Source organism: Mus caroli, unplaced genomic scaffold, assembly GCF_978045245.1.
Source record: "Mus caroli unplaced genomic scaffold, Mus_caroli_1 scaffold_8, whole genome shotgun sequence".
Taxonomy (NCBI): domain Eukaryota; kingdom Metazoa; phylum Chordata; class Mammalia; order Rodentia; family Muridae; genus Mus; species Mus caroli.
In genome coordinates this window covers 141,745,871-141,756,836 of record NW_028227263.1, presented here as the reverse complement: position 1 = coordinate 141,756,836, position 10,966 = coordinate 141,745,871, and the positions used below count along the sequence as shown (strand labels likewise).

At 40.9% G+C, this 10,966-nt stretch overlaps 1 protein-coding gene across 2 annotated transcripts; it reads left to right on the top strand.

The window, feature by feature from the left end:
• Positions 1 to 2,026: 2,026 nt before the first annotated feature.
• On the top strand, positions 2,027 to 8,678 carry LOC110298304 (natural cytotoxicity triggering receptor 1). 2 transcript variants are annotated; one of them, XM_021167467.2, is made up of 7 exons: positions 2,027 to 2,067; positions 2,146 to 2,181; positions 2,368 to 2,652; positions 5,175 to 5,453; positions 5,667 to 5,717; positions 8,112 to 8,159; positions 8,434 to 8,678. In XM_021167467.2, the coding sequence occupies exons 1-7, from the start codon at positions 2,034 to 2,036 to the stop codon at positions 8,676 to 8,678; spliced, it is 978 nt and encodes a 325-aa protein (XP_021023126.1). In that variant the 5' UTR covers positions 2,027 to 2,033. The 2 variants fall into 2 exon arrangements, with proteins under 2 accessions (XP_021023126.1, XP_029334965.1); XM_029479105.2 differs by lacking the exon at positions 2,146 to 2,181 and having other exon boundaries at positions 2,034 to 2,067.
• Positions 8,679 to 10,966: the final 2,288 nt, after the last annotated feature.

Sequence of the window (10,966 nt, the reverse complement as noted above, 5' to 3'; positions counted from 1 at the left end):
GGAAGTCAGTCTTGGGGTTCCTCAGAAAATTGGACATAGTACTACCTAAAGATCCAACAATACCTCTCCTGGGCATATACCCAGAAGAAGTTCCAACTAGTAATAAGAACACATGCTCCACTATGTTCATAGCAGCCTTTTTTATAATAGCCAAAAGCTGGAAAGAACCCAGATGTCCCTCAACAGAAGAATGGATACAGAAAATGTGATACATTTACACAATGGAGTACTACTCAACTATTAAAAACAATGAATTTATGAAATTCTTAGACAAATGGATGTATCTGGAGGATATCATCCTTAGTGAGGTAACCCAATCACAAAAGAAGTCATTAGATATGCACTCACTGATTATTGGATATTAGCCCAGAAACATAGAACACTCAAGATACAATTTGCAAAACACAAGAAAATCAAGAAGAGGGAAGACCAATGGGTGGATACTTAGTTCCTCCTTAGATTAGGGAACAAAATACCCATGAAAGGAGTTACAGAGACAAAGTTTGGAGCTATCCAGAGACTACCCCACCCTGGGATCCATCCCATAATCAGCCATCAAACCCAGATACTATTGCATATGCCAGCAAGATTTTGATGGAGGGACCCTGGTATAGCTGTCTCATATGAGGATATGCCAATGCCTGGCAAAAACAGAAGTGGATGCTCATAGTCATCTATTGGATGGAACACAGGGCTCCCAATGGAGAAGCTAGAGAAAGCACCCAAGGAGCTGAAGGGGTCTGCAACCCTATAGGTGGAACAACAATATCAACTAACTAGTACCCCCAGAGCTCATTTCTCTAGCTGCATATGCAGCAGAAGATGGTCTTGTTGGCCATCACTGGGAAGAGAAGCCCCTTGGTATTGCAAACTTTATATGCCCCAGTACAGGGGAATGCCACGGCCAAGAAGTGGGAATGGGTGGGTAGGGGAGCAGGGCGGGGGGGGGGGTATAGGGAACTTTAGGGATAGCATTTGAAATTTGAAATGTATATAAAGAAAATATATAATAAAAAATGAAATCTTTAAGACCTAAAATCTAAGTGTGGTAGCACATGCTTATGATAACTGTGCTGGGAGACAGAGATAGGTTGTTACCTACGGCTCATAGGTCAGCCAACCTTGCATACTTGGCAAGATCCTAGCCCTTATGGGACATTGTACCAAAAAATAAGTGGACATGTGTGCAAATACACATAAACCTAATAAGGGTTGGGGAGATAGTCAGTGATTAAAATGCTTACTATGCTAGTGTGAAGGCCAGAGTTTATCTCCCTAGAACCCACATAAAATGTCAGGTGGATATGGAATCCTACTTATAATTCCAGCCTGGGAATACAGAGACAAGGGATCCCCAGAACAAGTTGGCTAGGGAGATTCATCATATTGGTGAGCTCTGGGTTTGATTGAGAGACCCTGCCTCAGTGAATAAGATAGAAGAGTAACCAAGGATGATCCAAGACATCAACTTAGGCTTCCACATGCATACATATACACAAGCAAATATACATATACATACTTATGCATGCCACACATGTACATGAAGATAAAAACAATAGAATAATCGCATTTTACTGAGACAAAATGGAAAAATTATTAATATAGTATTACTGTTGGTTTCCTGTTAAACTAATGATCAAATCCAAACACATGCATGTTACACATGGGGATGCAAAGACTAAAATCCCCATATTGGGGAGTCCTCAGACCTTTTGCTCTGTGAATCTCCCCCATGCCTTCCCCTGAATGAATTTAAATGTTAACCCAGAAATGGGTTACAGACTGAGCAGTTGATGGTCAGAATAATCTTTTAGATCCAAAATGTGGTTAAATGTGTTATGTGAACCAAGTTTTTGCCTGAAGTCCTAGGTCAATGGTAAAGGGAGAGCTGTGAACCTTTCTATTTAAAAAAAAAAAATGTGTGAAAGTCCCATGGTGACTAGTGTCAGGCCTCACCCACCACATCCTGTGCATCTCCCTCACCCACTGGACTCAATCCACACACATAGTTCAGCACTGATCTGGCCACTGGTATGCTGCCAACACTCACTGCCCTACTGAGCCTTGGTGAGTCCTTCATTAAAGGGGAGTTGAATCAAGAGCAGATGTGGGGGGAGACAGCATGCCATTAACCCTGTTTTCTAGGGCTATGTCTGAGCCAGAGGATCAACACTGAAAAGGGTAAGTCCTTCCCTCGGAGTCTCAGGGTTGTTCTTATGGGTTCATTTTAGAGGTCCATCTGAGAACATCCAGAGACAGAGGTGGGCATTATGCTTCACTAGGGAGACCTTAAGCTGGCGGTTGAGATAAAGTGGGATAGATAGTTAAATGGTTCACCTGGGATACCTGATTCTTGTTCCTTTTCAGAGACTCTCCCGAAACCCATCATCTGGGCCAAACCCAGCATCATGGTCACAAATGGAAACTCGGTGAACATCTGGTGTCAGGGGGCTCAGAGTGCTTCTGAGTATCAACTGTACTTTGAAGGAAGCTTTTTTGCCTTGAAGAGACCAAAGCCATCGAGATCGATGAATAAAGTTAGGTTCTTCATTTCACAAATGACCTCACATACTGCAGGGATCTACACCTGCTTCTATCAGAGTGGAGAGCTCTGGTCAAAGTCGAGCAACCCCCTGAAACTGGTAGTAACTGGTAAGTGTGTCTTGGTTTTTAGATGTAAGAACACTTTGGCATGATCACAGGGAGTGCCTGTGTTCATGAATGCTGAAAATTATCTAAGTCCCACTCAGACACTCCTTATCTTTGGCTGGAACTCAGGGTGTATGTTCACTTCTTACAAAGACAATCTTTCGTGGTAAGCTATCTATCCTAGGATCAAGTGTATCTTAGGTCAAGATCTCTGGGGGAAAATAATTCTATAATAGGACACTGTGTGCAGGGGTATGACTAAGGACTGATGTACAAGAGAGTCAAAGCTGGGTAGGTAGAGGTTGATCTGTGATGTAGTTTCATCAGAAAATGTAGCCATACACATAATTCTCAAATTTAACCAAGCTTGAAAATCACCTGGACATCTTGTAAGAACAGATATAGCTCGTTTGCATGCATGTTCATGATAATATCAATCACAATAGCTAAAGGGTTAGATGGCTCATGAATAACAGAGCTTACTATTCAAGTAAGAGAACCTAAGTTCAAATCCACAGAACTCATGTAAAAATCCAGGTGTTCCTGTAACACTAGAACAAGACAGGGAACAACATCAGATTTCTAAGGCATGATGGCCACCATCCTAGCTGTTGGTTCATTAAGACCCTATCTCAAGGGAATAAAATGAAGAGGTATAGACCAGGGTACCAAATATCTTCCTTTGGCATGTGCTTACAGGTACATATGCTTATAAACACACAGGACCATACACCACACATACCACATAAACACACAGAGAAAAAATTAGAGAAACTAAATAAATAAATAAATAAATAAATAAACTAATAGCTAAAAGGTACTAATAACACTGGTATGTCTTGGTGCATAAATGAATGAACAAAATGTGGTGTATTTTTTTTTTTTTTGAGACAGGGTTTCTCTGTGTAGCCCTGGCTGTCCTGGAACTGACTCTGTAGACCAGGCTGGCCACAAACTCAGAAATCCACCTGCCTCTGCCTCCCAAGTGCTGTGATTAAAGGTGTGAGCCACTACGCCCTGCCAAAATGTGGTGTATTTATACAGTAGAATATTACTCTACCTTGCAAAGGAAGAAAATGCTAGCATTTTCCTGTCTTCCTATGTATGACATGGCTGAACCCCAGGGACATTATACTAACGGGGACAAGCCAGTCACAGGAGGACAAATACTATCTGATTGCATTTACCTGAGTTACCTGGAATAGTCAAATTCACAGAGACAAAAAAATGTAGAAAGGTGGTTACCAGTCCATGGAAAGGAAGAAAGTGAGTTGTTTAGTGGTGTAAAGATTTCAGAGAAGAGAAAGTTCTGGAAGTAAAGGATACTAATGATTTGTAGTAGTTTCATATGTTAATGCCTCTAAACAAGTGTGTGCAAGTTCATGCATGCACAGTGGGGTGTGTGTGGGGTGTGTGTGTGTGTGTGTGTGTGTGTGTATGTGCGCGCACACGCGTGCGCGCGCTTGAGAACATGGACAAACCAGAGATGTTATTTTCCAGGAGCTGTTTGCTGTATTTTTTGAGAGGGTCTCTCATTGGTGTCTTGGGATCACCAAGTACATACACCAGGCTTGCTGGCCAACAAGTATGCCTGTCCTTCCTCTCCAGCAGTGGGATCGTAGGCATGCACTACCATGCCTCAATTTCTGTGTGGGTACTGGAAATCAAACACAGACCTGAGGATCAAATTCATGTCTTTACCAACTGAGTTACCTCCACAGGGCCCCCCAAAATGATTTTTTAGGACAGGGGCAAGCCCAGAAGGCCTCAACCCTACACACAGAACTAAAGGCAACTAAAGAATGCTGAGAACAGGAGAAAGTCTTAAACAGGAAGAGCACACAAATTAGTGAGCCCATACCTAAAATAGTCAACCCTAAAAACATACAAACAAGTAACAGCAAGCATACTGAATAGATTATTGTATTTGTGTATTTAGGAATATTTATATTCATGTATATACCCATACATTTAAGCATATAGATATAGATGATGATATAGATATAGATATAGATGATATAGATATAGATATAGATGATATAGATATAGATAGATACACACACATATACATATATGTAACAAAAGAGGCCATAAATTTAAAAGTGAACAAAGGGGGCGAGTATACAGATTTATTTATAGGTAGAAAGGGGAAGGAAAAATGATGTAATTACATTATCATCTCAAAATATAATTTTTAAAATGCAAAAGGCTATCGTATCCCTGGGTTTCTAATGTAGTGATTCTAGGTAGGGGCAGTGATCTGCAGGCTTCTAGGAAATTCTTATAGTTTGGGGGCTAGGGACCAAACTCAGAGACATGGGTAGAGATGCAGAAGCTGTGATCCATGTGTCTTAATCTCAGGAGATTGTGAACCCGTCTGAGACAAGCAAAAGTATAGGAAACAGAAGGAACTCAGACTCCAAAGAGTGATATCTGATCGTAAGGACAGGGAAACAGGAGAGTGAGAAGGTGGGGTGCAATAATGCTTTCTATACAACAGTCCCACAGTCCCACTTTTCTCACAGGTCTGTATGACACACCCAACCTCTGGGTTTACCCACAGCCTGAGGTAACCTTGGGGGAGAATGTTACCTTCTTTTGCCAGCTGAAGACTGCCACAAGCAAATTCTTTCTGCTCAAGGAGAGAGAATCCAACCACATCCAGAATAAATATGGGAACATCCAAGCAGAGTTCCCCATGGGCCCTGTGACGAGGGCTCACAGAGGGACATACAGATGTTTTGGCTCTTACAACGACTATGCATGGTCTTTTCCCAGTGAGCCTGTGACACTACTCATCACAGGTAAAGAAACTCTTTCCTGTATCTTCATCCCAGTTCTAAGTGATACCCTTGATAGTAATGAAAAAAAGATAGCAAAAATTATCTTCTTGTTAGAAATCCAACTGGGCACTTGGAACACCAGAGGGGCAGAGAAGAGCAGATAAAGGTGAAGGAATAAAAGATATAAGAGGAGACCTAAAATTCTTACTTTTTAAAAGTATTCTGCATTTCTAGGAGGTGTTGAGAACACCAGCCTTGCACCTACCGACCCTACTTCTTCTCTTGGTGAGTCATTTCTAATTTCACCAAAAAGGATCTGTGGAATTGACTACTGGTAAAGTTGAGATCCCTGGAGCTCAACAGCAAGCTAGTTTAGTTGAAATTCAAGGTTTATTGAAAGATCCTGTCTCACAGACTAAAGTGGAAAGGATTTGATCTCTGGCCTACACACACGCATGTGTGAGCATGCACGTGTGTGCAGGCACACACACACACACACATCATAGAAAAGATCAAAGCTTTCTAACAACACTAAAAATGTGGCATTTACTCAGACCATCCATTTAGTGCACAGCACCTTCTGCAGTCATTCAGCAAAACACCCTGGCCTGTGTGAAACTTATACCCCAAGAAACAAACCAACAGTCAACAAACCAAGGACCAATAAGTAGGTTCTCTAGTGCACACAGAGGAAGTGATGATGTAGGAAAAGAAATAGTCTTAAATCAATCAGGAGTGGAGAGAGCAATATGAAAGAGGGTCTCCCAAAGTGGGAAGTCTTTAAGATAAGGGCAACTGGAAAAAATACATGGAAGTCCAGAGGGAGAGAGACTCGGAGCCCTGTGGAGACAGCCTAAGGAGGAAGATGATTTAGGTGATAGAGAACAGTTGTGAGGCCAATGCAATTGAAAACACTTGTGTGGACTAGTTTCATTTTTTTTAATTTTTATTAATTGAGAATTGCATACAATATTCTAATCATATTCAACTCAACATAAGTTCAACCCCTCTTTACCCAACTTTTGTGTCTTCCTTTTTCTTAATTCATCAAATACAATTTGTGCTCTGCATATCTCTTAAGTATGTAGCCTGCCACCAGAGCATGGCCAACCTACCAAGGGACAACCCCCCCCCCATCAGCTAAAAAAAAAAAGAAAAGAAAAATGCCAAGAGCTACTCATACTGGGCTGGAACTTTGAGCCTATATCCTCTTTCCATGTTGGGAGTGAGTCTAGTTTACACAGGTCTTATGAATGCTAACATAACAGCTGTGAGTTTATATGTGCAACTGCTCTGTTGTAGTATCAAGACTTTAGGTCCTTGTGGTCATCTACCACCTCTGGCTCTTACGAATTTGCCAATCCTTCTCTGAATTTACAATACTCCCCGATCCTTAGGAGGAAGGCTGTGATAAAGCCCTTTAGGGCAAGGACTTCAGCGGAGTCTTACTCTCGGGTTTCTGTCTTAGTTACCTTCTTCTCTGGTGATAATTTCTGTCGCTCTGATGAAACATTCTGGCTAAAAGCAACTCTGAAAAAGGAAAAGACTTATTCAGCTTCGACTTCTAGGTCTCAAGCCATCACAGGGAGGAAGTCAAGATAAGAAGTCATGCAGCTAGTTACACCACATCCACAGTCAAATACAGAGAGAAACAAATACATTTGTGCTACCTGTTTTAGCTCTAATCAGGTGTTCTGTCCTGTATCATTCACACACTCCTGCCCAGGAAGTGGTGTCATACACAAAAGGCTGGGTCTTCACACATCAATTAATTATCAATACAATCCTGCATATACTCATAGGCCAACGTGATCTAAATAATTCCTCACTTGACTTATCTTTTCAGGCAATTCTAGATTGTGGCAAACTGATATTTAAAACTACTACCCATCTTATAATTGGGTTGTTTGGTTCTTTGGTGATTAGCTTCTTGAGTTCTCTATCTATTTTAGACATCTAACAGATATGGGATTACTGAAGATTGTTTTCCAAATCTGCAGGTTACTGATTTGTCTTATTGATGATGCCCTTTGCCTTACAGAAGCTTTCCAGTTTCATGAGGTCCCATTTATCAATTCTTGATCTTAAAGCATGAGCCACTGGTGTTCTGTTTATGAAATTTCCCCCATGCCAATGAGTTCGAGGCTCTTTCCCACTTTCTCTTCTATTAGATTCGGTGTATCTGATTTTATATTGAGGTCCTTGGTCCATATGGACTTGAGGTTTGTGACAAATATGAGTCTATTTTCATTTTTCTACATACAGACAGCTAGTTAGACCAGCACCATTTATTGAAGATGCTTTATCTTTTCCATTGTATGTTTTTGGCTTCTTTTTTTCAAAGATCAAGTGTCCATAAGTGTGTGGTTTTATTTCTGGGTCTTCAATTCTATTCCATTGATCAACATGTCTGTCTCTGTACCAATACTATTCAGTTTCTATCACTATTGCTCTGTAGTAAAGCTTGAGGTCAGGGATGATGATTCCCCAAGCTGTTCTTTTCTAATTAAGAATTGTTTTCACTATTCTGGGTTTTTTGCCTTTCCAGATGAATTTGAGAATTCCTCTTTCCATGTCTTTGAATAATTGTGTTGGGATTTTGATTAGGATTGCATTGAATCTATGAATTACTTTTAGTAAGATGGCCATTTTTATTATGTTAATTCTGCCAACCCTCAGATTATTGGGAGTTCGACCTTTCAACCAAAGAATCAGGATTACAGAAGGGTAAGTGAAAGTCTAAAACCATAGTCTCTGGGGAAGGTACAGGGAAAAGCAGGAAGGTCATAAAAGAAGGAGGGAGGCCCCAGGGAGTGGGGAGTTCTGGTGGGGTAGGGACATCCTTGTGAGAAGGGGGGATCAGGGAGGTATGAGATGTGGATGTGGGAGGGAGATAAAATCTGGAGTATAAAAAAAATTAAATAAAATTTTAAAAATGAAGAAGAGGGAGAATGGGGTGGGTGTAGCCTCTATCAGCAGTCACCCTGTCTTCTGAATCCAGACTCTGCCTTCTGGGATCACACAACCCAGAATCTCATTCGAATTGGTCTGGCATGCATAATCCTGATAACTCTAGTATGGTTTTTGACTGAAGACTGGCTCAGCAAGAGGAAAGATCATGAAGAGGCCAACAGATTAACAAATTGGGAATGCAGGAGAAGATGGAGAATGCAGCATTACCTTGAAGAGGAACAAAGAAATGCAATATCTATGAGGGAACTGAAGGCAACTCCTGGGGCCTTGTGAGCTCTATACTGTACCCTGGATAAAGAAAGAGATCTTTTCAGGAATGAAGGGGTAGGAGTGTTACCAAGTTTGGCAAAGCATTCTAAAGGACATTGTGAGAGGAAGCCTCTGACAGGTCTCACTGTCTCTGCTAAGCTTTAAGTACTTTAACGCTTATTTACTACAAGTTATACTTTTGATCACTCTGGTCTTTCCTAGAAATAACTACGTTCCAATGTGATGGCCATGGGGATATTCCTTTCTACTTTGGGTCTTATCGTTGTTTCTTTTTCTAATTGTATTTATTTTATGTTGCCGGGAATTGAACTCAAGTTGTCTGGAGGAGCAACAAGTGCTCTTAACTACTAAACCATATCTCCAGCTCCATCCTCAATATTTTATATTGTGTGTGCATGTCTGTATGATGCATGTGTGTGCACACATATGTACATATATCCTATGCCACTAAAATGAAGGTCAGAGGACACCTTTGTGAAGTCAGTTTTCTTTTTCTTTTTTTCTTTTCTTTTTTTTTTTGTTTTTTTGTTTTTTTGGTTTTTTTTTGTTTTTGTTTTTTGAGGTAGGGTTTCTCTGTATAGCCCTGGCTGTCCTGGAACTCGCTCTGTAGACTGACCTCAAACTCAGAAATCTGCCTGCCTCTGCCTCTGCCTCCCAAGTGCTGGGATTAAAGGCATGCACCACCATGCCCGGCCATGAAGTCAGTTTTCTATTTCCACTTTCTAACAATTCTTTTATTTTTGAGAATATAATCACATCTCCTCCACCCTTCACTTTCTTCCCTTCAAACACTCCCATATACCCCTCCTTACTCTCTTTCAAATTCTCAGCCTCTAGTTTATGGCAAGAAAAATGTCATCTTAAGCAAAATCTCTCTCTCTCTCTCTCTCTCTCTCTCTCTCTCTCTCTCTCTCTCTCTCTCTCTCTCTCTCTCTCTCTCTCTCTCTTGCTCATGCTCTCTCCGGTCTATGGATCTAGATATAAAGTCTGTCTGATTTCTGCCATGATGCTCATAGGGTAGTTCTCTAAAGCTGTGAACAAGCCCCTAAGTAAATGCTTTCTTTTATAAGAGTTACTTTGGTCATAGAATTTCGTCTCGTCACTAGAACAGTAACTAAGGCAGACTGTCTTAGTTAGGGTTTTATTGTTATGAAAAGACATAATGACCAATGAAACTCTTATAAAGGAAAACATTTAATTGGGGCTGACTTAGAGTTCAGGGATTTAGTCCATTATCGTCACGGCAGGAAGCATGGTGGCATGCTAGAAGACAAGGTATTAGAGAAGTAGCTAAGAATCCTATACCTTAATCCACAAGCAGCAGGAGACTGTTTGCCACAATGGGTATAGGTGGAGCATAGGAGACCTCAAAGCCTGCCCCCACAGTGACACACTTCCTCCAACAAGGCCACACCTACTCCAACAAGGTCGCACTTCAGAATAGTGCCACTCCCTATGGGCCAAGCATTCAAACACATTAGTCTATGGAGGCTACTAATATTCAAACCACCACTCAGAATACCTTCTCGCCCTCTTTCATTCATGGATCTGGACCTCAGCCTCCATGATTATTGCCCAACACAACTATGTTATGTACTGATTCCTCATGCTGACTCCCCAAAGCCCTGGAAATTGTCTTCTCTCCACCATTGCTTCTTCTTTAACTGCTATTGTAATAATCACTAATAAGCTCCCAATAACACCAATGAGATCTGCACCTCTTGTTGGTTCTATCTAACACTTTGCCCACTTCTTGAGTTGCTTCTCTAGTTTCTCACTGCTTATCTCCAAATGGTTATGATACTGTTATGTTTTCTGTCAGGAACCATCTAGGGGTAGCCTACCTTTTTGCATGGCCTCAGATGAGAGAGCTCTGAGAGGCAAAGTCCCAAATACATTTCACCTCAGGATTGCTTCTTGCAGCTGATATGCTTTTTTCCTATCACTATCACATAGCCTGACACTTCCTGGGCATCAGCACACCCTATTGGGCAGATTTCCTGAAGATCAACATAAAGATGAACTTTCATGAATTAATGCTATTTAGAAGAATTGATGATTTTATAGAGTTCCTGATTTGATTCAAATAATCTCAGAAAGAACATTTCAAGAGCTGTTTTTTGTTGTTTGCTAGAAAGATATAATAAAGTTAATATCAAGAATAGAATTTACCCACTCCCCATAATAATAAGTAAGGCTGCATAATAAGAAACACAATGAGCTTTCATACTGCACTAAAAGGAGATATAGGCTTGGGAAAAATTTGTGTTCAAGTAAAAGCATCCAGGTAC

Excerpts from the sequence above, each read along its gene's own strand:
- LOC110298304 (XM_021167467.2), top strand. The coding sequence starts at position 2,034 with ATGCTGCCAACACTCACTGCCCTACTGAGCCTTG. Across the intron at positions 2,068-2,145 it reads CACTGCCCTACTGAGCCTTG|GGCTATGTCTGAGCCAGAGG; the intron begins GTGAGTCCTTCA and ends CCTGTTTTCTAG. Across the intron at positions 8,160-8,433 it reads AGAATCAGGATTACAGAAGG|ACTCTGCCTTCTGGGATCAC; the intron begins GTAAGTGAAAGT and ends TTCTGAATCCAG.